The sequence below is a fragment of the Delphinus delphis genome, chromosome 15 (assembly GCF_949987515.2).
Source record: "Delphinus delphis chromosome 15, mDelDel1.2, whole genome shotgun sequence".
Classification (NCBI taxonomy): Eukaryota; Metazoa; Chordata; class Mammalia; order Artiodactyla; family Delphinidae; genus Delphinus; species Delphinus delphis.
The window spans coordinates 68,901,767-68,929,511 of record NC_082697.1 but is presented as its reverse complement, the minus strand read 5'-3'; the positions used below and the strand labels follow the sequence as shown (position 1 = coordinate 68,929,511).

The 27,745-nt window shown below is 42.8% G+C and overlaps 1 protein-coding gene across 1 annotated transcript in view; it reads right to left on the bottom strand.

The window, feature by feature from the left end:
* The window catches only part of LCMT1 (leucine carboxyl methyltransferase 1), a 53,590-nt gene that overhangs the window by 12,577 nt on the left and 13,268 nt on the right, over positions 1–27,745 (bottom strand). The window contains exons 2-6 of the mRNA XM_060033084.1: positions 21,022–21,113; positions 18,850–18,971; positions 12,102–12,178; positions 11,152–11,213; positions 3,329–3,431 (exon numbers count right to left, since the gene is read on the bottom strand). Of these exons, the coding sequence (XP_059889067.1) occupies positions 3,329–3,431; positions 11,152–11,213; positions 12,102–12,178; positions 18,850–18,971; positions 21,022–21,113 (456 nt within the window). The remainder of the gene's footprint in view (positions 1–3,328; positions 3,432–11,151; positions 11,214–12,101; positions 12,179–18,849; positions 18,972–21,021; positions 21,114–27,745) is intronic.

Genomic DNA, 27,745 nt, shown 5'->3' with positions numbered 1-27,745 from the left:
TTCCCTATCAACAGCTAGCCCAATTTATACCCAATTACTTCCCTAACCTTCCAGCACATCTGCCAAAACAGATGGTTACTGCAACTATAGTTAGAGTCAGAGGCAACTGACTCAGGGCCTATCACGTGCCAATTCCTGTTCAACTGTTTTTGCATGCTGTTACTTGATCTTCAAAACCATCTTGTGAGATAGTTTTTAGCCCAGTTAATAAATGAAAACACTACGGCTCAAAAAGATTTAAAAAAACAAAAAAAACCACTCCCCCCTATCAAACAACTAGTGAGCAGGAGAAGTAAGACAGAAACCCAGGGTGAGATTCTAAGACTCGTGCTCTCCTCATTCTGAGAGGGCTCCAGGCCCATCGGTATCAGCTTTAACCAATCTACTGCTGACTTCACAAACCCATGTGCCCCCAAGAAATCCAGTGGTGTCCTTGAAAGTTAAGACTTCCCTTCAGCTAAAAGAAAACACACTACTTGCTCAACATCGCTAATTATCAGAGAAATGCAATTCAAAACTACAGTAAGGTACCACCTCACACCGGTCAGAACGGCCGTCATTAAAAAGCCTACAAATAACAAATGCTGGAGAGGGTGTGGAGAAAAGGGAACCCTCCAACACTGTTGGTGGGAATGTAAGTTGCTGCAGCCACTATGGAAAACAGTATGGAGGGTCCTCAGAAAACTAAAAATAGAGAGAGAGTTGCCATATGATCCAGCAATCCCACTCCTGGGCATATATCTAGACAAAACTCTAATTCAGAAAGATACATGCACCCCTACGTTCATAGCAGCACTACCCACAATAACCAAGACATGGAAATACCCTAAACGTCCATCGACAGATGAATGGATGAAGAAGATGTGGTACATATACACAATGGAATACTACTCAGCCATAGAAAAGAACGAAATAATGCCATTTGCAGCAACATGGATGCAACTAGAGATTACCATACTAAGTGAAGTAAGTCAGAAAGAGAAAGACAAATACCATATGATATCACCTATTTGTGGAATCTAAAATATGGCACAGGGCTTCCCACGTGATGCAGTGGTTAAGAATCCGCCTGCCAATGCAGGGGACACAGGTTTGAGCCCTGGTCCGGGAAGATCCCACATGCCATGGAGCAACTAAGCCCGTGTGCCACAACTACTGAGCCTGTGCTCTAGAGCCCACAAGCCACAACTACTGAAGCCCGTGCGCCTAGAGCCCATGCTCCGCAACGAGAGAAGCCACCGCAATGAGAAGCCTGCACACCACAATGAAGAGTAGCACCTGCTCGCTGCAACTAGAGCAAAGCCCATGCACAGCAACGAAGACCCAACACAGCCAAAAATAAATTAAAAAAAAAAAGGGCACAAATGAACCTATCTATGAAACAGAAACAGGCTCACAGACAGAGAGAACAGACTTGTGGTTGCTAAGGTGGTAGTGGTGGGAGGGACGGACTGGGAGTGTGGGGTTGGCAGATGCAAACTGTTATATTGATATATAGAATGGATAAACAACAAGGTCCTACTGTATAGTGCAGGGAACTATATTCAATATCCTGGGGTAAACCATAATGGAAAAGAACATGAAAAAGAATGTATATATGTGTATAACTGAGTCACTTTGCTGTACAGCAGAAATTAACACAACATTGTAAATCAGCTATATTGCAATTAAAAAATAAATTTAAGAAAACACACTACATTCTGCAATCAGTGAACCACCTAAGGGTCTCCCCAAAGGAAAAAAGAAACACAAATACTCTTTACAGTGTATTGACCTTACTTCTGAACACCTGGTGAGACAGACTCAGACAATAAAGCTGGAGTGACAACACTGGGTCACGTAGAGCTGTCCCTGACATTTGAGCTGGTGGAAATGTAAATCCTAAGAATAACAACCTGGTTGATGATTCTAGACTAAACACGTAAGCAAGAACTTCAAAATGTAGAGGTAACAGCCATCACTGTGCTGAAGTGTTAGGAAGACCACTTTAACCCCCTATACTTCCCACCCCTCCATCGCCCAAAGCTCACCTGTATTTGCACCTGTCCTTACCCTCCTTCCTGCCCTCTCAGAATAGAGAGTGTTTCTCTTCCCTCATAGGCTAGTTAACCTCAGTCCATGCTCTACATACTCCCTTCCCTCTCCTCCAGCAATGATTTCCCTTGTTGCTAATTTCCTTCATCATTTGCCACTGATTCCTTGCCTTCAATTTATTCTTTAAAATAACTTTCCCTTTCCCTTACCTGCCTTCCAAACCTCTCCCTTGAGTTACTCACCTCAAATATCCTTGAAAGTGTCATCTTCACCTATATTAGACCAGGTGGATATGCCTTTTCCTCCCACTAGCTCTTTATCTATTTGACCAGCATCGCTGTGCTAAAACCCCACATCTCGCTCCCCTCCTCTGCCTCCCAAAGGTACCCACTCTCAAGAATTTGGTGTGAACCCTTCTGGTCCATTTTAAAAATACTTCTGTTACGTATATATGTAATCATGAAAATACAGTATTTGGGGGGGTTTGATTTTACACATTTGGTATCACACTCTGCAATTTAATTTTTAAAAAGTCAACATTAAGTTTTTGAGCTCTCGCTGAAATCACATGCATTTTACATAGCATTCATCCATTCTCCTCCTGATGGACGTTTAAGTTGTTTCCAATTTTCTGCTACTAAAAACAGAAGCTGCAATGAACATCCTCCTTGTACATACATGTAGACCTTCTCGGGGGGACACACCCAACAATGGAACTGCAAATTCATATGGTACTGACAATTTTACTAGATAATTCCAGATCATTCCTTGCAATGGTCACACCAAGATCACTCCCACCAGTGGTGGATGACCATTCCTTTTCCCCCCGATATCCTTGCCAACACTTGATACTGTCAGACTTTTACATTTTTGCCAACTTGGTGGTAGTAAAACAGAATTTCATCTGATTACTACTTAAGTTCAATACCATTTTAATATGATACCCTCTTTCCTCTTTGAGCTGCCTGGTGATCTATCCTTTGCCCATTTTTCTACTGGACATTTTAAAAAATAGTAGGTATTCTTTATATACCCTGGATGCTAATCCTTTCTTTATATGTTACAATTATATGTTTCTATGCATACAATTATCTTCCCTCAAACTTATATTAGTAGTCAGTATTTTACAAAAGCAATACAGGTGGTTCTCATGGGAAAACAGACTCAAGGAACATTGCTTCTCAGAAAATTTCAGAAAACTACTCTAAGTAGCATTGAAAAAAAAATGGTACATGTTATCATGCTGTACCTCCAACTGGCCTTATCTCAAAAAGAGGTTAAAAAAAAATCTCACTGTGTATTCATGTTACATTTCTTTAGTTTCTCTTCCAGTTCATGTATATCTCGGAGATCTGCTCCAATGATGGCATATCTTGTTGAATCCAATATGTGCCCATCTGTAAATGTAAGAAGAGATTATAATTTCAACAGAAATTGATCAAGAAGAGATTATAATTTCAATGGATGTGACTTTTTCAAAACTAAAGTAAATGTATTTTTTTCTCCATTATAAAAATGCATGCTCGCGCTTCCCTGATGGCGCAGTGGTTAAGAATCTGCCTGCCAATGCAGAGCACACGGGTTCGAGCCCTGGTCCGGGAAGATCCGGACATGCCACAGAGCAACTAAGCCCGTGCTCCACAACTATTGAGCCTGCATTCTAGAGCCCGCGAGCCACAACTACTGAGCCCGTGTACCACAACTACTGAAGCCCGCACGCCTACAGCCCGTGCTCCACAACAAGAGAAGCCACCACAATGACAAACCCGTGCACCGCAACAAAGACTAGCCGCTGCTCGATGCAATTAACGAAAGCCCTCGTGCAGCAATGAAGACCCAACGCAGCCAAAAATAAATGAATGAATGAATAAATAAATAAATAAATCTATTAAAAAAATAAAAATAAAAATCCATGCTCATTATGGGAAAAAAAATCAGGTAAGAGGGTGAAAATTAACTAAAAATCATACCTTCCAAAGACAACTATTAGTGTTTTAGTGTATAACATTCTAACCTTTTTTCTCTGTGCTTAAACTCCTATACACAACACGGACACATCCTCCCTCTCTTCCTCTCTCTCCCTCTCTCTCTCTCCCTCTCTTTCTCTCTCTCTCTATCTCTCTCCCTCTCTCTCTCTCTCCCTCCCTCCCTCCCTCCCTCCCTCCCTCCCTCAAACGTGCGCACACACACATACGCACACACCCTGCACAAAAAAAGATAATGGGGTCACCCAATACTTGTTCTGAAAGCTTTTCCTATTTAACAATAGTATCACGGACATCATTCTCTATGATTTCACCATGCTCCACGGAATAGATAAAACAACTTACTTAGCCAATCGCTCAATATTAGACAGGCAGTATTTCCAAGTTTACTCCATCTCAGGCGAACATCCTTGTATACATGTCACAAAGGACTTGTCTGTCCAGTTACACAGGTTATGATGAGAAGAATTAGGAGATCAAAGAGTAATAAGCCTATTTAAATATTGGTACCAATTGCTCTCTAAATGTTTTGTCAATTTGTGAGCTATTATGTTTAAAAGAAAATAGTTTATGTACTAAAGTATTTACAAATAAAATATTTCCTTTAAAATACTCCACCAGAGGTTGGATGGAATGGTATGTATAGTAGTTCTCAAGCTTTGGCAGGCATCAGATTCGCCCAGAGGGCTTGTTAAAACAGCCTGATCAGGCTCCAGCCCCTGGGTTTCTGATTCAGATTTTTCAAAAGTAGAAATCTGTACTTCTAACAAGTTTCCAGATGGGGCTGATGCTGTTAGCCTGGGACTACACCTTTAGAACCACCAGTACAGATGAAATGAGACTGGCAATAAAGTTAGGCGATGGGTGCATGGAGGTTCATCAATCTAGTCACATTATTTTTGTGTAGGCCTGAAATTCTTTTCAATTTAAACTCTCTATTTTTAAAAATAGATTATAATAAAAAAAAGAAATTAAATTGCTTGATTATTTACCTGAAGCACTGTTCACTCAACTTCCTCAAAGTACAAACCACGGAAGAAGCTGGGACATTCTACAGCCATCCTACATCATCGCTAAGAACTCAGGTACTCTCCCAAATAGTTCTAATTATTCTTGGATAGGGACAACTTAACATGCCGTAGCTTTTATCCAGGACATGGTTCCCAAGATGAAAACTCTCTTTGGAGTACACCTGCAGAGGAATGGGCTTTGGTCTCAAACATCCCTGACAGCAAATGTCTACTCTGCCAGTTCCTAGTCGTATGACATACTGCTCACGCCTACTTTTAAGTATAAAATGCATACAATGGCAACCTCATATGGTTATGGCTAAGATGAAGGGCAATGTCAAAGTGCTGAGCTTCATGGATCCCAAACTATACTGAGGTGCCCTGGGGCGGCACAACCAACTCACAAGGGCAGAACAGGATGTTTTAAATTTTTGAGGGAAACGCAGAGATACTCAACATGCACCAGACACAGCAGACCATCAGCTCGAGGCAGTCATAGTTTCCACAGGAGACTTCTCTGCACTCCTTTTAATGACACCGTATCTCTGCAAAGCTGATTTCTCAGGTTTGACTGTGATGAAAAAGCCACTACTGCTCAAACATCATTTGCAATATTGCAAGAGGAACAGGTGGTAGTGTCCAATCTGGCTCCCAGGCGAGGTCATAAAGGGCCCGACAGGAGCACATATCCCATTAGAAGTAACTGTGGTTATTTAAGAATGAAATTAAGAGAGTATTTGTTCTTAGAATGTAAGTGGCTTTTTTTCAAATGACCAAAAAGTTGTTAGGACATAAATACTTACAATGCTTGAACCCAACTTATTAATAAACAGAACTGCTGATATGTTTTTTAACCTAGAGTCATCATGAAAAATATACTGAGGCACTTAGTAAAGGAAAGTGGGCACACACTCCTTGGCCTAACTCAATGGTGGTACATCGTGCAGGTCGTCTGTGAAGACCAGACCACAGATGATTAAATCCGGGCAGGTGCTGAGAAGCTCCACACAGATGAACCCAACTCAAATTGCCAAGCTGCAGGATTGTGAGCTAAACAGACGGCTGGTTTTTTTTGTTTGTTTGTTTGTTTTTTGCGGTACGCGGGCCTCTCACTGTTGTGGCCTCTCCTGTTGCGGAGTAACAGGCTCTGGACGCGCAGGCTCAGTGGCCATGGCTCACGGGCGCAGCCGCTCCACGGTATGTGGGATCTTCCCGGACCGGGGCACGAACCCGTGTCCCCTGCATCGGCAGGCGGACTCTCAACCACTGCACCACCAGGGAAGCCCCAGACGGCTGTTATTTTAAGCCACATGCTTTGCAGTGGTTTGTTACAGAGCAAAAGCTCATATAGACTTTAATTATCTGCCTCATTCAGCTCACACCTATGAAAGGCAGGAGAAAGTGGAAGATTTACACAATGTAACATGGTAGTTACACACACACACACACACAAACACACACACACACAATCCACAGGGCATACAGGTCATGATCTCTTCCATCACCTCCAAGTCAGCATTTCAAGAGAGACGTGTTCCTATGTGCTACTGACCTGTAGTGAGTCCCATCAATCCCATTCATTACATGTCTTCAAAGACAGACTTATTATTAGGATTGCAAAGTGTTCTTTTAGGTCCCCAGATTTTCCTAGAACATTCTAGTTTAAAAATAAAAAAGCTGGGATTGACATGTACACACTGCTATATTTAAAAAGGATAACCAACGGGGACCTACTGTATAGCACAGGGAACTCTGCTCAATGTTATGTGGCAGCCTGGATGGGAGGGGAGTCTGGGGGAGAATGGATACACTGATACGTATGGCTGAGTCACTTTGCTGTGCACCTGAAACCATCACAACGTTGTTAATCGGCTATACTCCAATATAAAATAAAAAGTTTAAAAATTTAAATTAAAATAAAAAGCATTGTAAAATAAAGACAGCCTCAGGTGGATTTCTGGACCACACAGGAGTTTTGCTTGTTTGTCTGTCCATCTGTCCACCCACGAATACTTACTGAGCTCTCATTATGTCCTCGGCACTGAGTCCTGGGAAGAAACTGATGAACAAAAAGGCACGGTCCTGCCCCCATGGGGCCTGCAATCCAGCAGGGAAGATGAAGAGTGGACAAGTGTGGGGGACACTACAAAGGGGGGTGCAGCCTTTTGGGAGTGCATGACAGGGTCCCACCTCCCTTAGAAGAGAGTCCACACTACTTGGCCTGGCCCAGGAGATCCTGCATGATGCAGCCCCGCCTTCTTCAGCTTCATCTTGAGCCATGCACCCCTCCCCACTGCCAGCTCCTGTCACACTGGCCTTTCGGCTTCCTCCGCATGCTCCTCCTTTCCCTAAACTTGCCTTGTGCGAGACAATCTTCCCCCTAGAGGGTTACTCCTTCTTGCGGCTCAGCTGAGATACCTGACACCACTCTGCAATGCTTTGATTTGTTGCTCTTTTTCCTTTATACTCAACCAGTTCCACATCGGAGTTGAGATGGATTACAAAGACACAAACATTCACTCATTCAAGCATTCAGGTATGTATTTATTCCATCAATAATCTCTGTGTGCCAGGCACTGTTCTAGGTGCTGGGGATATAGCAATGAACAAGATAGGAGAGGTCCCTGTGCTCTTGAGGCTTATTCCCTCAAGGAGGGAGAGACGGTGAATCATTAAACAAATGAAGAATCAAGATAGCATCAGAGTATTAAGAGCTATGAAGAAAATAAAAGAGGATGAGGGAAAACTGTGCCTAGAGTAGGAGGTGGCAGCTGAAGTGGGACATGGGTGATGAGATGGAGCCCATTAAGCAAAATTAGGGGGAAAGAGTTCCAGGTCAAGGGAAGAGGAAAGGTTTGAAGGTGAGAGCAAGCTTGGCACATTCAGAGGACAGCAGGAGGGCAGTGTGGTGAGATCATATTACTGTAGTCGAAAATAAAATCGGGGGACTTCCCTGGTGGTGCAGTGATTAAGAATCTGCCTTCCAACGCAGGGGACACAGGTTTGATCCCTGGTCGGGGAATTAAAATCCCACATGCCGCGGGGCAACTAATCCCGTGTGCTCTAGAGCCTGCACCACAACTAGAGAGCCTGCGTGCCACAACTAGACACCCACGCGCTCTGGAGCCCGCACCACAACTAGAGAGAAGCCTGCACACCGCAACGAAGAGCCCATGCACCACAATTAAGGATCCCGCGTGCCGCAACTAAGACCCAATGCAGCCAAATAAATAATAAATAAAAATAAATATTAATAAAAAAAGGAAAGAAAATCAGGAGGCATCCAGACACCCAATTAACCATGTAAATTTCAGCACTAGAAGGATTTAAGCAGGAAAGTAATAGAATCTGACTTACTTTTAAGAACTCATCTTGACTTACTTTTCATTGTGTGCTCATTTACATACTTTTAATTTCTTACCCTGTGCATAGTTCAGCTTAAGAAAACATCTATCATCAATTCTAAGATGCATATATTTTTCACATTTTAACATTTCTGAAATCTGGATGCATCTAACAGTCGATAATGTATCAGTTTAATTTGTCAGCACTTTTTCTCTCCTATTGATAAATAAATAGTGGTGATTCTTACAGCCCCAGGGGTTTGATGAAAAAGGGTAATTTTTAAATGAAATTTTTGTCAGTTTTATTATCATCTATCACTTTTCTCAGATTTTCATTCACGTTTTTATTTATTTTTATTCAGATTCCTTTCTCAGTACGATGGCAAGATCAAAAACTATTGATATAAAGGAAAAAACTGGAAAATTTACCCACATAACACACAAACACAGATTTAAAAAAACAAGCAAAAACTAAGAAAAAAATATACAATAAAAAAAGCTGACAAGAGACTTCCCTGGTGGCACAGTGGATAAGACTCCACGCTCCCAATGCAGGCGGCCCAGGTTCGATCCCTGGTCGGGGAACTTGATCCCACATGCATGCCGCAACTAAGAGTTCACATGCCACAACTAAGGAGCCCACAAGCCACAACTAAGGAGCCTGCCTGCCGCAATTAAGGAGGCCTGGAGCTGCAACTAAGGAGCCCAGGTGCTGCAACTGAGGACCCGGCGAGCCGCAACTAAGGAGTCTGTGAGCTGCAACTAAGGGAGCCCGCCTGCTGCAACTAAGACCCAGTGCAACCAAATAAATATAAATATATAAATAAATACTTCTTAAAAAAAGCTGACAAGAGGCTTTTATCAAAGAACATATCTGTATGTTATAAAGGGTTCCTATAAATTGGAAAAAAAAAGGCTGGGGGGAAACAATGCAACTGAAGAAAAAAATGGGCAAAGGAAATGAAAAGGCAATTTACAAAGAAATTCCTAAAGGCCAATAAAACTATAGAAAGATACTCCATCTCGCTGGACTCTAAGCATTCAAAGTTATATAAAATTTTAAAACAATGGGACATTGTTACAGCCCATCAGACTGGTAGAGATTTTTAAAAATGGTAATATCCAGCGTTAGTGATGGTGTAGAGAAAAAGAATCCTCATCTACTCTTAATGAAAACATAAATTAATAATATGTTCTTGAAGATCAGTTTGGTAGTAGCTATTAAAATTCACAATGTACAATTCTTTTAGCTAGCAACTCCTGCAAATACACACATATATATGTGTTTTCTACAACACTGCTGAATATAAAAATATAAAAAGGCAGCAATCTAAATGACCATCAGTAGGGAAAAGATTAAATAAAACAGAATTTCCATGCAGAGGAGTACTGTAAAGCCATTAGAAATAATGAGGTAGATTTATATATTCTGACATGAAAAGACAGCCATGATTTACTAGGACATGAAAAGAGCAAGTCACAAAACAGTATGTATAAATTATTTATTTTATTAAAATTACATATAAACCTATATTCATATATAGAAGTATAGATCCACTCGTTCAACAAATATATGTTACACTACAACACATATTTACTCAATGTGTATATACATTCATTCAACAAAAAATTATCGAGCCTTTTATGTGCCACGCACTGGATTATATCTGTGTGTGTACTTTATTATGTGTGATATTTACCTTTCTCTGGGTATACTGTTCATCTGCAGTAGAAAATACTCTGAACACTGGTTATCTTGGGTGGGAGGAGGGATTATGGAAAGTCTTTACTTTCTATTTCATATATTTCTACATTGATGGATCAGAGTCCTAGCAAAGTACTAGCACATTCATTGCAGATAATCATTCTGACACCAAATACATAGAAAATTACGGTAGCAAAACTGTACAGAAAGCAAATAGGCCAGCAAATGGCAAAGCCTGAACAGCTTCTACTTACAACTTGTATAAGGGAAACAAAGGATGGGGGAGATATCATTTTCTGTGGAAACTTTATTGGGAATCTGATCACTAGGAGGATGACTAAAGCACTGTGGTTGTGTAAAAGAGGAAGCGTATCTAATCGTCTGATGTTTGCTGTGCTATCTGTGTCGACCATCCGAGAAGGCCATCCTCTCTAAGCATGTTTTCTGACCCAAATTATTAATAAGGCCCTGGAACCTCTCTGTCAGATAGAGACTGAAAACAATGGAAGATTCTGGAAGAGTTTTACCATAATTCGAAAGGCTTAGAAATGAGGAAAGTGGTGTTGTAAACATTCATAATTAAAACTTGAGGGGAAAAACTGACTGCAGGGGCCAAGGAGGTGACATAAACCAGGAAGCAGGTCAGGTGTAAGACAAGAGGGAGTGGTGGGGTCAGAACTGGAGAAGACATGACCCTTCTAAATAAAGCGGCCGCTGCTCAATGGCTGCCATGTAGGAGCTAGATGTGATTTTTCCAAGCAAAACTGAAAATCAAGACTTTCATGAAAAATCTCCCATTTTTGAAATGTTCACAACTAATTTAAATTCTTTTTAAAGAGTGGGGACCTATGGACATCTAAGAAGAGTCACATCAAAACTGTTTTAAATTCCTTCATAGTAACTATGGTGGAAGTGAAAATGTATCAGCAGAAGGATACGTGTATTCGTGCGACACGCGCGTGCGCGCGCACACACACACACACACACACACACCATCTTTAAAAATAAAAGGGGAAAAAGAGCAAAAATTGTTATATAGCCCAGGTTGTATTACTTAGGTTAAGGATACTTACCCATTTGAAGTGTGTCCTCTGAATGTAAGTCTAAAATGGGTTTTGACAGGAGAGGTTTCAATCTGTAGAAGATGAGAAAAAGAAAGGCGAGTCAAGCAGCTCATTTACTGCTAAAATGCAGACATGGCAAACAGGTATCACTACTATTCAAAGGAAGGGCCACGCCAAAGGGTCATCTGTTTAATCACATTTGACCCTAGGCACGTACAGTAAAAGTCCAGGGGATACAAGTCAGTTAGGTCAGCTAAGCTTTTCATGGAGAATCTGATATCAAATCACAAACTGATCATGACATACGTACTTAGAAACAGCTACAGACAGGCTAGCAAGTATTTTCCAAATGTTCCAGTGTTTTTAGTAACATTTATGTGATAACTCTCCCAATCAAAAATATGCAAGAAAACAGGGAATTCCCTGGTGGTCCAGTGGTTAGGACTCTGTGCTTCCAATGCAGGAGACGCGGGTTCGATCCCTGGTCGGGGAACTAAGATCCCATAGGCCGAGCCCAAAATAACTGATTAACTTCAGCCTCCCATTCATTCATTCAAATAATATTTACTACACATCTATTCTGGGCCAGACACCTTTCTATACCCTGACAATAAGTAAGCAAAATACACATAGAAATTCAGATTAATACACAACATTGTTAATCAACTACAATCCAATATAAAATTTTTTAAATTCAGATTATTAATCTACTCTAGGTCATTTTTTTAAATGTTCAGAGAAATTACATGAACGGATAGAAGAGTCACAAAGGAGGGTGTATTTCATGTTGAAGACTGCACGATATGTTGGAATGAGTGTCCCGGGGGCAAGAAAGAGGGAGGAGGGGATGAAAGGAAAGCAGTGCCCTAAAGTGAGGTCTCCTGCCTCAGACCTGCTGTCTACCAGAATCTGGTTCTGAATCTCACCGTGCTCTTGCTTCCGGCCAAAGCCACACTTACTTGATGCTGTGCAGCTTTCTCGTGACTATCATTGGAAAGTCGATTTCAAAATATTTACTTGGTAGAAGATCTTCATCCTGAGAAAAAACACACAGTAATCTTTCTATAATTATTTATTACTCATACATTTACCCATCATCTTCATGTACCAAGTGCTAGGGCCTGAAGAGCAATGGGATACTTACGGATTTAAAATCAGGGGAATGATATGGTAAGAAATGTACTTTTCAAGTTATTTGGTCTCGGCATAAAGAACAAATGGAGGGAAAAAGGAGATTATTGTAGCTGTCCAGGAGCCAAGTGATGGGGAGCCTGAGTCAGGGGAATGGTCACTGGGATGTTAAGAGGTAGACTGGAAGCAAGACATAAGAGTATTTCTCAAAAAAGCAGCTTGATATGCTCCGCAACAAGAGAAGCCACCGCAATGAGAAGCCCGCGCACCGCGACGAAGAGTAGCCCCACCCCGCCACAACTAGAGAAAGACCCAATGCGGCCAAAAATACATTCATTCATTCATTTTTTTAAAAAAAGCAGCTTGGGACCTATTAGAGAGGGTCAAGAAACCAATGTGGTGGGTTGTGACCAGCAGTTTGGGGATGAAATAGAATAAAGTAGCAAACGTCAGAAAGCATCATGTGGAATGACGGATACATTTATTTTTTTCTGTGACAGTGGAGAATAGTAGGGTGGTAAACAGCAGGCACTCTGGAGCCTGGAGGGACAAGGGTCAAATCCCAGCTCCACCACTTGTTTGCTGTGAGGCCTTCGGAAAGTCACTAAACTCCCTGGGCCAAGGTTTCCTCATCTGAAAAGTAGAGAAAATAACACCTCATAGGGTTGTGGGGATTAATGAGGAAATACGTGAGTGATACTCAGAACAGGGCCCGCCCTTAGTAAGTACCATGTGTGTGCCCTTATTATTTACAGACATAGGTACATAGATGTGGGTCCTGGCTAGGGATGTACAGTTATTTTTTTACTGTGGCTGCAGTTTTAAAAAGTGTGAAACACACACACACACAGCCCTGCCTCCCCCTCGCGCTTTTTTTTTTTTTTTTTTTTTGCGGTATGCGGGCCTCTCACTGTTGTGGCCTCTCCCGTTGCGGAGCACAGGCTCCGGACGTGCAGGCTCAGCGGTCATGGCTCACGGGCCCAGCCACTCCGCGGCATGTGGGATCTTCCCGGACCGGGGCACGAACCCGCGTCCCCTGCATCAGCAGGCGGACCCTCAACCCCTGCGCCACCAGGGAAGCCCCCCCTCGCGCTTTTCCTAGCTTAGTCGGTGGCTACACCCCCAACCAGTCACCTACTGGTCATGCTAGAATTCTCCAGCTCCTCCTCCCTGTCCAATCAATCCCTCAGCCTGAATGTACACAAATGTCAGACCACTATGTAATACATACTATGCAACTAACATAGTATTATATGTCAAATCATATGATATCGCTTATATGTGGAATCTAAAAACAATGATGCAAATGAGCTTATGTACAAAACAAATAGACCCACAGACAGAGAAAACAAACTTATGGTTACCCAAGGGGAAAGGGGGGAGGGATAAATTAGAGGAGTTTGGGATTAACATACACACTACTATATATAAAACAGATAACCAACAAGGACCTACTGTATAGCACAGGGAATTCTACTCAATATTTTGTAATAACCTATAAGGGAAAAGGACCTGGAAAAGAATAGATATCTATATGTATGTCTGTATCTCTTTCTATATATATAACTGAATCACTTTGCTGTACCTGAAACTAACACAACATTGTAAATCAACTATACTTCAATTAAAAAAAATTATGTCAAGGACTGATATATTTCAATTAAAAAAAATCACTCAGCCCTGCTGACTATTCTCAAATGCATCCTCTCCTCCTCAGCTCTATTATCACCAGCTGTGAAGACTAAAACAACACCCCTTTCTGCCTGCAACAGCTCTTCACACCCCTACGACTTAGCAAGAAACAAGGCGCTCCATAACCTGCTACTCTTTTAATGCCCTCATGCCCACCTGCACTTATATCCCAGAAATAGAGAGCTACTTATTTTAAAAAAAAAAAAAAAAAGTTTAAAAAGAGGAAAGAAAAAGGAAGTTGCTGATATCCAGAACCTGGTGGTGGCTTCTTTGGTGTAGGATGGGATAAAGAAAAAGGAGGGGTAAGGATGTTTCCTTGTTTCTGATGAGCAGACTGGCAGGTAAGAGCACCATTTACACAGACAATAACTAGAGATGAAGGACAGGTCGGGAGAGGCAGCAGATCCCGCCCCCCCCAGGACAGAATGATGGGGGCAGAAATCATGAGGAAGCAGTTCCTGGTAGGAAGGTGACCCCTAAGGGCAAGTAACAGAATTGGGAGATCCACCCACATGGAAAATGGTCCTCAGTTAAATTTTCAGGGGATCTGGTCTGGGGGAAGGAGGGGAAGGACAGAGAAGGAGGAAGAGAAAAAGAAAGAAACGTTTTGTTTCTTTTACGGTTTCTTGACATCTGAGGCGACCTGGACTCACCACCTTCAGCTGTTCACTCTTGGAATTGCAACACATACCTACTACCTGACTGCAGAGCAGGGCTATGTAAAAGCTATCTGAAGATATTGAGAGGATGTGTTTAAAGGATACACAGAAATAACTTTCTCTAAGAAATTCTACAACAACTTTCAAGAACTTTTACTCACAAGGTATAGAGTGTTAAGAACAGTCTAAAATTCCAGAAGACCACAAGGACAATCAAAAGCAAATAAATGAAGGAAGCATAGTGTCCCACATCTCACACAGGACTTCTGACTTTTTTTTTTAACATCTTTATTGGAGTATAATTGCTTTACAATGGTGTGTTAGTTTCTGCATCGTAACAAAGTGAATCAGCTATACATATACATATATCCCCATATCTCCTCCCTCTTGCGTCTCCCTCCCACGCTCCCTATCCCACCACTCTAGGGGGACACAAAGCATCAAGCTGATCTCCCTGTGCTATGCAGCTGCTTCCCACTAGCTATTTTACATTTGGTAGTGTATATATGTCCATCCCACTCTCTCACTTCATCCCAGCTTACCCTTCCCCCTCCCTGTGTCCTCAAGTCCATTCTCTACATCTGTCTTTATTCCTGTCCTGCCCCTAGGTTCTTCAGAACCATTTTTTTTTTATTCCATATATATGTGTTAGCATACGATATCTGTTTTTCTCTTTCTGACTTACTTCACTCTAAGACAGACTCTAGGTCCATCCACCTCACTACAAATAACTCAATTTCGTTTCTTTTTATGGCTGAGTAATATTCCATTGTATATATGTGCCACATCTTCTTTACCCATTCATCTGTCGATGGACACTTAGGTTGCTTCCATGTCTGGGCTACTGTAAATAGAGCTGCAATGAACATTGTGGTACATGACTCTTTTTGAATTATGGTTTTCTCAGGGTAGATGCCCAGGACTTCTGACCTTTTAAAGAGCTTTCCCAGGCACTCGTGCACTTGATCCTTGTAAGAATTCTGAATAAGGGGTAACCGAGGAAGGAAAGCTTACAAAAGGCACACCTGGAACTTTTAAGAAACAGACATCCTCTTTCTCAGCTTTCAGAAACGGGCAAGATGGCTCTGGCAAGTGATGCTTCAACTTCTTATTCCACGATTCTCTGCGGCCCTCTGACACTCCACTCCCAAGTAGCTCGCATGGCACAGGAGGCAGGGGAGATACCCAAGGCAGGGCACAGCCACCAGGGGGAAGCCAGGAACAGCCACAAGGAAGGGTGGCCCTCAGACTCCAAGATCCAAGGTAGTCGACCACTTCACAGGCGGCCAAAACTGAGACTGCTTCCCCTCCATACCTGACCCTTTGGTTGTACAGAAACAGAATTCAAGAGACACCAAGAAGTGAGGCCCCTTAAAGGGTTTCACTCACCCTTTATTCTTTGCTCATGATGATACCAGCTTTCCCTGGCCCTGTTTTTGCTTGCTGCCTGAAGATGAGTCTTCGACTGCCCAGTCTTGGGCCCCTGAGATTATACAGAACAAGCTCACACAGTAGTGGCCCCAGAAAGCCTGTGACTCGCAACTAAGCCTCTGCTGGTGCAGCAGGGGGGCCATCCCAGGTGGAAAGAGCACGAGACTATAAGATCGATGGACACGACTTCCCCTGCTCTTTTATAGAGGCACATATAGCTCTAAAGCAGGGATTAACAAACTTTCTGGAAAGAGTCAAAAAGTAAGCATTTTAGGCTTTGCAGGCCATAATGGTCTCTGTTGTAACTACTCAGCCCTGCTGTGAGAGCCATAGATAAGATGTAAATAAATGGGCATGGCTGTGTTCCAATAAAACTTTATTTACAAAAATAGGTGGCTGGCCAGATTTGGCCTGTGCAACCTCAGCTCTAAAAGAGCAAACAAGGGAATTCCCTGGCGGTCCAGTGGTTAGGACTCCGCCCGTCCACTGCAGGGGGACGGGGTCTGATCCCTGGTCGGGGAACTAAGATCCCGCAAGTACGCAAACAGCCAAAAAATAATAAAAAATAAAAATTAAAGGCAAACATCAAATCGGGGGGAAAACTCACAACAAAATGGAAAAGACAAAAAATAATAATAAAAGAGCAGACAAGGTTTTCCCTGGTGGTACAGTGGTTAAGAGTCTGCCTGCCGATGCAGAGGACATGGGTTCGTGCCCCGGTCCGGGAAGATCCCACATGCCGCGGAGCGGCTGGGCCCGTGAGCCGTGGCCGCTGAGCATGCGCGTCTGGAGCCTGTGCTCCGCAACGGGAGAGGCCACAACAGAGAGGGGCCTGCATAGTGCAAAAAAAAGAGCAAACAAGCATAATTTAAAAAAAAGAGAAACTTTAGATTTTTAAAAAGCCCTTTGGATCAATACAATTATCAATAAAACAAAAAACTTCCACAAAGGACTTTAAGGCCCTGTGCTACTCCCCTTCCTCACCTTTGACAGAGAACCTTTTTCTTGGAAGGGGCACATAAGACTCGGTGTACCTGGCTCAGAAATTTAAATCTCAGATTTATTCATTATTAACCCACCTACAAGATGGGGAAAAAAACCAAACCATATGACCAAGTCAAAAGGGTAAAAAGGAGGGGTTTCTCCAGTGGCCCCTGTAATGCTGGCAGTGCACACACTCTTACACTACATTCTGTTCCAGTTGCTTCCACCACACCAGGGTCACGGCATTACAGAGGCACAATCGACCCACAGAAAAGACTCTCCCTGAACAACCACAGAGCTGTGTGCAGAGGAAAGAGGAAGGAATTGGGAGTCTGAAGAGCTGGAGCCAATGTTGGTTCCATGTCCTAATGCCACTGGTTGTCCAATTTGGGGGAAGACACAGACTTTCAAAGCCCCACTTCCCTCAGATGTGTAAGCTCCCCCACCCAACACAGCTCTTGTGTTAACTAATGACGTCATATATGTAAACGCACTTCATAAATGTCAGTTATCTCATCTAGAAGGAAGAATGCAGAGGCAAACGATACTAGGGCCATGTTGAGGACACTGATTCTCAAGTAACAGAAAGACTGGGAGCTCTGATGACCAAAGACCTTCTTATCAAGTGAGCTAATTAGGGACAAAATAGATAATGCAGGTCGAGTTATGCTTATATACTCTCATCTATCTTGGTCTACGCCTGCAAGAAATCTGGAGAGGGGCTTCCAGAGTGGTTAAGAATCTGCCTGCCAATGCAGGGGACACGGATTCGAGCCCTGGTCCGGGAAGATCCCACGTGCCGCAGAGCAACTAAGCCCGTGCGCCACAACTACTAAGCCTGCACTCTAGAGCCTGCAAGCTACAACTACTGAGCCTGAGTGCCACAATTACTGAAGCCCGCACACCTAGAGCCCGTGCTCCGCAACAGGAGGAGACACTGCAATGAGAAACCCACGCACTGCAAGGAAGAGAAGCCCCTGCTCACCACAACTAGAGATAGCACGCGTGCAGCAATGAAGACCCAACACAGCCAAAAACAAATTAATTAATTATTTTTTAAAAAGAAATCTGGAGAGACGCACATACCCATTACTACCACATGACTGACCTGATAGAAGAACCAAGAAAAATCTGTACAAACCTACAAAAAAAAGAAAAAGAAAGAAACTGCAATCAGTGAGATATTTGTAGGGAAAAGGTTTGGCAATAAAATCCAACCCAGGAATCAAAGACCAGAACTTTAGTCCTGGTTCTGCCACTGACTAGACCCAAGTTTCCTTTCCTATGAGTGAGTATAATTACACCTGCCCTTGAACCCAAATAGAACAATTGAGGCATCAAATCAGAGAATGACTACAAAAGGGCTTTGCATCATGTTATCATTACCCAGCCTTGCAAATCTCCAAATGTTACCTAAGACACTGCAATGCCGACAATAAAATCTTAAGTTATCGTCAAAATTACAAACGCGAGTGTTCTTTTGTCTCAGCAGTTCCACAGGTAGAATCCTTGCTCCTTCTCCTGGTATACTGCCACATATGCAGGGGAAATGTACCCAAGAATGTTTACTATAACCCAGTTAGTAGCAGCAAAAAGTGAGAAACCACCCACATATCCTCACTAGGGCTCTGGTGAGATGAAGTACAGGGATGAAGGCAGTTGTGGGGCTGGAGGGCTGCAAAGCGAGGTGGGAGACAGGCTGCCACTGCACTGCATTTTAATCTTTCCTTTACGCTTTTGAACCAGGTGAATGTCTTCAACAAATTAAATTTAAACAACTGGAAAGAGAAAACGGGAAATTTTAATTTACCTTTAACCTCCAGAAGGTGGTATCCATCCCAGCCCCGAGGTTTAGAATTTGACAATTACATTCTGTCTTCCGTAGAAATGCCTTTACAAGCTGGCTGACGCCATGGACTCGAGCAAAATATCCTAAGAGACAGACAGAGAAGCAAGCTATCACTCGGTGACGACAGAAATAATCCCTGCAAAGCCCACGGTGCTAGGGAGAGCAAAACTACACTTTGCCCTTCTCCAGGGTCAGCGTTTATCTGCAAACTTCATGGGAGAAATAATGACTTTCAAACTCTCTTCCGTTTTTTTTTTTAAAAAAAAGCTGGTTGAACAAAAGTAAGTACTAGCTACTTAATGGTGGAATTAACGATCTGAAGAAAAATAGTGTCCTATACTTTTACTTAGGAAAGACAAGTGTTTTATATCAAAACATCTGATCTAAATGCTTCTCTTGTAAATGTGCTTTTTCACGGCTCTAGGGAAAGCTAATTAGTACTCTGGTAAAACTCAAAATTGCAAGAGCGTGTGGGAAATAATATTTTTAGGTCAGGAAATTGGGCAGATGAATGTCAGCCAAAGCAAAGAAAGCCATGCTTCTTATCTTGTTCCTTTCACCTCCATCTTGTCTGGGTTAGAGCCTCTGTGTTTATAAAATGGCATCGCAGACAGCGGGAGGAGAGACACCAGCAAGTGGTGGCCTAATTAATGGACTTGTTAAGCTCTGGGGTGGGGAGCTGGGACAAAGGAGATGGGAAACCCAGAAGGGAGACAGGAAGACAGCGTCTGTCTTGTTCTAAAGGCCTGTTGCTCAAGGTGTGACCATTTTTTTTTTTTTTTTGCGGTACGTGGGCCTCTCACTGTTGTGGCCTCTCCCATTGCAGAACACAGGCTCTGGACGCGCAGGCTCAGCGGCCATGGCTCACGGGCCCAGCCGCTCCGTGGCATGTGGGATCCTCCTGGACCGGGGCACGAACCCGCGTCCCCTGCATCGGCAGGCGGACTCTCAACCACTGTGCCACCAGGGAAGCCTGAGGTGTGACCGTTTTAAGAACAAAATTTGAGAGTAGCATTTATTGCCATTTGACAGAGAAATTTTATGTCTGGTGAGTTGCTAATAAATAATTCGGGGAAATTCCCTACAGGTCAGTGGTTAGGACTCTGTGATTCCACTGCAAGGGTGCACGGATTCAACCCCTGGTCGGGGACCTAAGGTCCCGCATGCTACGCAGCATCGCCAAAAAAAATAAATTAATAAAATAAAATAATCCATTTGATAATCCCTACCTTATAAATAAATAAATAATTTGGGCTTGTGTCTACATTTCATTTTCCTAGTAAATCATCTTTATTGTATATTACAGAATATCACCCACAATGGATTCGACTTGGGAGAAAAAAATATGTCTTCACCAAAGACGTTTGGGAAGCGCTCTCCTACTGGGCTGGAGGTCCCCAATCTGCAAACCGGGAGAGGAAGAAGGAAGGGGGGCTGACATGCCGCCTGGGGCACCGAGCCATGGTGGGTCCCTGTCTCTGGAACATTCGTTGGGAAATCTGTCTCAAGAGCTGGGGAGGGAGGCTTAAGAAAGGCCTCTTAACCAGGCCTTGCCCAATCTAACTGATGCCTGGATTCACCCTCAGCTCAAAGTAACTACCATGTCCTTCTTCTCAGGAACAACCATTTACAAATTCCTTTGCCCTTCTTATAGAACCCACCTACGTGACCCATCTTTAGGGCCTAGATCCCCCACACATACAAGAATTACGTTCACTGGTCAGTTTCTCGATCTGGCTGAAACTAAGTCACCCTCCTATCTCAACTCCTTCAACTTCCTTGATGGAAATTACTTGCAGAACCTAATAGTGTTACTAACACTTTAATAGGGCAACAACAACAAAAATAATCCCTTATGTGAGCAGACAGCTCACAGTAAAAGATCTACAAATGGTTTTTATAGTAAAAGATATGTGAATGGCTTTTATATTACTGTAAAAACCATTTTTCATGTGTCAGGTGAACAAAGATGAAAAGTTTCATAATACACTGTGCTGGTGAGGAAGTTGGGAAATGAGCACTTTCATACACTGTTGAAGACAGTACACCCCGGAACTCTCTTTTTAAGAATGAATCCCTAAAACCTCAGGCCTCTCAGCTGATGAGATGTCGGGGAGGGAGATGGTCACTTGCCTCTGTTAATTTCCGGGGCCTTCCTCTCTTTAGATAGTCTCACCAAATGCTGGATATAAGGGTCCTGCCAGTAGCCAATGCTCACTGCAAACCTGAAAGAGATGAAAAAGGAAGCAGGTGAATAGAGAGTAGGTTCAGGCCAGGTTCCACGGCCACGTTCCCAGGAACCAGGTCAAGGATCCACAAGAAATTTATTGACCTCAAAAGGCTAAATCATGCAACTAGAGATCATCATACTAAGTGAAGTAAGTCAGAAAGAGAAAGACAAATACCACATGATATCACTTGTATGTGGAATCTAAAAATATGATACAAATGAACCCATCTATGAAACAGAAACAGACTCATGGACGTAGAGAACAGACTGGTGGTTGCCAAGGGGGAGAGGGTTGGGGGAGGGCTGGAGTGGGAAGTTGGGGTTAGTAGATGTAAGCTATTATATACAGAATGGATAAACAACAAGGTCCTGCTGTAGAGCACAGGGGACTATATTCCATATCCTGTGATAAACCATAATGGAAAAGAATTTTTTTTAAAAAAGAATGTATATATATGTATAACTGAATCACTTTGCTGTACAGCAGTAATTAACACAACATTATAAATCAACCATACTTCAATTTTAAAAAGGCCAAATCACATTTAATGCTCCAGCACAAGCTTAAACAGACTCACTCATCCATCCACCTCTGCATTCACATACACTGCCCATCACATTTCCCACCACGACCATTTCTTACCTCTTCCCCCTTATCACTAATTCCTTTCCCAGGACCCTAAACAGCAAATAACCTCACCTCATACTTCATACAGAAGACCTGCAACCAATTATTCATTCAGCAAACTCACTGGCCAGAGCTAGTCAGATAACTCGGCTCAACCAAAAGTTTTGTGTCCAGGGGAAGGGAGACCCAGAAATATTTGGCAGACGTCACTAACAACTACCAAAGTATTTCTCCTGACTTTGTATTAAATACCTGTCCTTTCATGTCCCTTAAGGAGGTCACAGTGGGGAAACTAGGAACAAATAAAACAGCTATAACTTGGAAAATGCTAGGGTAGCTCAAACTCTCTCTAACCCAGTCTACACTACAAGCAGTTAAAGTTGTAGTGTTCCAAGCCTAGGAGCTGAAGCCCTGATTACCACTGGAAGTCTCCTGGCAACCATGAGTGGAACCAGCCTTAGGACAAATGAGAAGTCAGGGAAGGAAGCTGGATCCCTAAGGCCACGCCACACCCCTGTGGGCCTGGAGCCTTCTCTACCTGGCAACGAATACTTAGTGAGATAAGAAACATCTTTACCACTTAAGTCAAATTGAGTCAGGCTTCTGTTACTTGCAGTCTTAAGCATCCTAAGTGATATCCTGAATAATACATCCATTTCCATGTTGCTTGATAAATAAACTGAAACTTAAGGTGGCTGGGGGTGGGTGGGTGTGTGTGTGTGTGTGTGTGTGTGTGTGTGTGTGGTGTCACCCAGCTAAGTTCTAAGCTCCCAGAGCACATATTACATCTTTCCTTTTCTTCATATCTACCAACAAGGCTTACTGCTGCCTTGACAGCAATAGGTGCTGAATTCTGCACAAACATGCCTCCTCCAGTCTCTCGCATCCACGTCTGCACATCCATAGACACCCACAACAAAGCACATATGTTCAACTACTCAAGGCAGCAACTCAACAAAGAAACACACGAAGTACTAAGGAACACAATTTGCTATAAGCCCAGACTGTCCAAGGAAAACAGCAGACCCACAGAGTTTTACAAACAAACTTGCCCAGTTTTCTAAAATAGTGCTTTCCAGGAATTCCCCAGCGGTCCAGTGGTTAGGACTCTGCGCTTTCACTGCTGAGGGCGAGGGTTCAATGCCTGGTCAGGGAACTAAGATCCCGCAAGCCATACAGCACGGCCAATAAAATAAAATAAAAGAGTGCTTTTCAAACAATGAGTTGTGACCCATTCATATCATAAAATCGATGTAATAATTTGCAAATCTCCCTTTTAGAAAATGAAGTAGAACAGAGTAAAACAGAAAATAGCAGCATCATTCCACATTGTAAGAGTGTTTTGTGAAGCTTTTGTTTCAAGTGTGTGTTGGGGGTATAAGTGCCGCGAAAAATGTGTTCTCACTGTGGGTGGCAGTTTGAGGAACGCTGATTTCAAAGGAGTCATCTCGCGCCATCTAGTGGTAACAGCCATATCTGCAGTTGAAGCAAGAACGGTAGACCAGTGATGAGAACACGCCTCGAACAATTTAGAGCTTGGAAGGGACTTTAGTCAAGCCCAACATCCAGAGCAAGAATCCTTTCGATAACATGGAGCCACTGTTGACTACTGCCCACAGAGAAGGCACTCACCCCACTGCGAAGAAACTCGAACTGCTGAAAAGCTCATCAATTTGCCCCCCTCTAAGTGTTCCTTGTTGGATTTATTAGTGCCCTCTCGGAAAACAAGGAGCAGTTTCTATTCCTCCCAACTCTGCATTATCAGTTGAGTTAATATTATTGATTTGGTCTAGCAATATTTATTGAGCGTCTGCTAAGTGCCAGGCATAGGGTTACAGTGGTGAACAAAATAGAGAAGGGACAAAGACAGAGATTATGACAAACGAGGGATATAATGGTATGGCGGATGGAGGACCTACTTCAGAGGTGAAAGGGAAGACCTCTCTTAAAGGGCATGGCTGAGTCGAGTCCTAGAGAATTAGGGAAAGGCAGCTGTGCAAAAGGCATTCCAGGTAAGAGGAACAGCAGATACAAACACTCGGGGGTGGGTGGGAGTGCACGTGGAGTGTTCTAGTAGCAGGAAGTAGGCAGGGCAGCTGGAGAAGAGTAAGAAAACAGGAGAAACTGGAGAAGACATTGGAGAGAGAAGCAGACTCAGGTCACACAGGGCCTGGCAGGAGCATGGGATGGATCTCCACAACACACTGGACGCGGTCAGTGATGTGCAGCAGTACAGAAAGGTGGGGAGATGCCTGGACATAACACAAAGACCCCCGATCATCTGGGGAGATGCCTGGACATAACACAAGGACCCCTGATCACTAGTACCCATGACTCCTACTTCCTAATTTTTCCAACATGTGTCTCTTTGCAGTCCTCAAATCTAGATGACTGCCAGTGGTTTCCATGCCTCCAAGGAAAAAGGCTCACTGCTTTGCCTTTGAGAGTGGCCAAGATAAAAAGATGTACAACACACTGCTGCGAAGAAGGAAGAGGGTGCTGCTGGGCATTGCTGCTGGGAGCTCTGAAGGGAGGCGGGCACCATGATTCAGCCGAGCAGATTACAGTGCATCCACACAATGAATACTAACCAGTCATCTGAAACGTAAATTAGAAGAACTGGGGACGGCAAGAGGTTCATGAACATAGGCTATATTTCGTTATATCCAGGACACCACCAATTGTAAGACTGAAAAAAGAAAGGGACTTCCCTGGTGGCACAGTGGTTAAGAATCTGCCTGCCAATGCAGGGGACACGGGTTTGATCCCAGGTCCGGGAAGATCCCACATGTCGCGGAACAACTAAGCCCATGCGCCACAACTACTGAGCCTGCGCTCTAGAACCCACGCACCACAACTATGGAGCCCACGTACCGCAACTACTGAAGCCCACGCACCGCAACTACTGAAGCCCGCATGCCCTAGAGCCCGTGTGCCGTAACTACGGAGCCCGCACTCTGCAACAAGAGAAGCCACCGCAATGAGAAGCCTTCACACCGCAAGGAAGGGTAGCCCCTGCTCGCCACAACTAGAGAAAGCCCACGCACAGCAAAGAAGACCCAACGCAGCCAAAAACTAAAACTAAAAATAAATAAAGAAAAAAGAAGTTAAAAAACACTGCCAATTAATGTTTTTCTTATCGCTTAGAATTTTAATTTTGTGATTACTGAAAAAGCTCCTTCATTGGGACAGAGTGTCATCATCTCTCTCTCTCGTACAGACAGAAAAAGGAAAAGGTGAGTGAAGTAAGCTGCTAAGACTTCACTTTCAGGATGTCTGTGCCTTTCGACACAATATCAACCTCCGTGCCATCGAGGGCGTTAGCGAGGATACATTCCTTAACAGATCTCCACCATCCTCTCTGAGATTTTCTTCCAAGCAGCTAACCCTCACCCTGGAAGTTTTGATACTGGCTCTTTCTTGATCTCATTAGAAGGTATCAAGGGATGATTTTCCACAGCAATCAGGATCTGGGTTCTTTCTTCAAATGGTCCTTAAACAGTATGTGGACTAAAAGCACCAGGGACTGTGGTCACAGCTGCCCAACCATGCCATGCCAGCAGAAATAACCTCCATGCCTGCTTGCACAGGTAAGGACACCTCTAACAGACTTGACAGTGTCTGCAGGACACAGTGAGAGTAAGTCACATCTGATTTCAGAGAAGTTAAAATGCAAGACCATGTGTGTCACAAAATGGCTCAGATAGTATTGTCACATCTATATGTATAACTGAAATCACTTTGTTGTATACCTGAAACTAACACAATATTGTAAATCAACTATACTACAATTTTAAAAAATAGTATTGAACTGTGAGGAACCACCATTGCCTATGATGACAAGGGACTCGCCAGATGTCAACATTTAGCAACGGAATAGCTAACAAGGGAGGAATATTTGCCCTTTTTTTTTTTTTTTTTTGGCTGTGCTACACGGCATGTGGAATCTTAGTTCCCCGACCAGGGATCAAACCCGCGCCCCCTGCGTGGAAGCGCGGAGTCCTAACCACTGGACCACCAGGGAAGGCCCAATATCTGCCACTTTTAAATGATGTTATTCTATTTCTTTTTAAACTAAATTAATTATTTCCATCAAAAAGATAGTATTGTCTTCACAACAAGAGCAACAGTAAGTTGCTCATACAAGGCATACAAGGCAAATATTACACTAGGAAAAATATTTGTAACAGGTCACAAAGTGCTAATATCCTTACAATATAAAGGACTCATAAATTAATATGGGAAAAAACTAATATTCCAGAAGAAAAAGAATGGGTAAAGGACAAAAATGAACCATTCACAAAAGAAGAAAAACTGACCAATGAACATATAAAAAGCTCAGCCTTATCAATGATTTTAAAAAAAAAGCAAAATGAAAATGAAAGCAAAAACAAGAGAGCAGTACTGCTCTTATCAAATCAGCAATAAAACCCTTTTTTAATAGAATCTGGCTTTGGAGAGGAATGAGGAAGAGGGCCCTGGAGCACCAATGTCCAAACTGGAAACTGGCACAGTCATGCTTCAAGGCACTGTGGCAACAGGTATAAGAAGCCAGAATAACGTGTGAACACAATAGCCAAACAGTCCCACTTCTGGGATTTTATCCTTAGGAAATAACCAAGAATGAACACAAAGATTTTTTTTTTTTTTTTTTTTACAAGAACGCTGTACCTGGAGTTATAGTATCAGGTCGACAAAGCAGGCCACAAGATTATACGGACAGGACATTCCCAAGTTTGTTAGAATGAACGCACACATATATATAAAGACTGCCCAGAGTAGATACCAACATGTTAATAGTGGTTATCTCCACACCCCAATACTGTGCACCTAGTTCTGTCACTTCCACGATCATCCTCTGTTTCCCAAATCCAGAGAACATCCCTTCCATTTGAATATCTTGATTTCATGTTTCAAACCCAGAATCAGAGAATCAAACATCTCAGATCTGGAAAGACCTGAAAGATTCACTCAATCTTCATTCAATCACTATTGCTTTCAAAATGTTCATGACACTCACATACCACCTGTTCAAAGTAATGTCTTTTTTTAACATTTATTTCATTGAAGTGTAGTTGATTTACAATGTGTTAACTTCTCCTGTACAGCAAAATGATTCAGTTATACATATATATTTTTTTCATATTCTTGTCCACTATGGTTTATCACAGGATATTGAATATAGTTCCCTGTGCTCTACAGCAGGACCTTGTTGTTTAACCATCCTATATATAACAGTTTGCATCTGCAACCCCAAACTCCCAATCCTTCCCTCCCACGCCCCCTCCTTCCCAATGTAATATGTCTTTAAATAAACTCAATTTTCTTAGTACTCAGGTCTGATGTGCTACCTAATATTTTCTTCTAACACACACTGTAACGAATACCTAACCATTAACATTTAAAACATCTATCTGTGTACTGCCTAAAACCATCTCACATTCCTCTCATGGGAAACAGTGATCTGGCCCAACCACCAATTCATTAAAGAGACATTTATTGATTCTGTCCTATTTGCATAAGTATCAGCTGCAACAATGGGAAATTCATGTGAAGTTGTGAAACGCCTTCCAACAGGCATTTCTTCATCTGAGGATTCAGGGACTGGGAAAGGCCCTCCCTGGTCTCCCTGACTATGAGGGTCAAGGCTGGGGCTGGTTTGTTTCACTTCTCCTGAACACTGACTGCGTGCTTACCGCGTGCCAGGCAACCTTCAAATGCTTGACAAATAGGAATACGTTGAGCCCTTGTAACAACCCTAAGGTGGTTTGCCCAAGCTGTGGAACCTTTAAGGAAATTAACTGCTTTACAAACCTACCTACCCACTGGATTTAGATCCCTCCCCAAACACTTTAGTGCTTAAATGATACATCTCCATCGTGTGTGTGTGTGTGTGTGTGTGTGTGTGTGTGTGTGTGTGTGTATGTGTATTGCTTAGCTGCTTATAGATACATATGTATCTGTATGTATGTAAATCTATATATATGCAATTGCAAAAA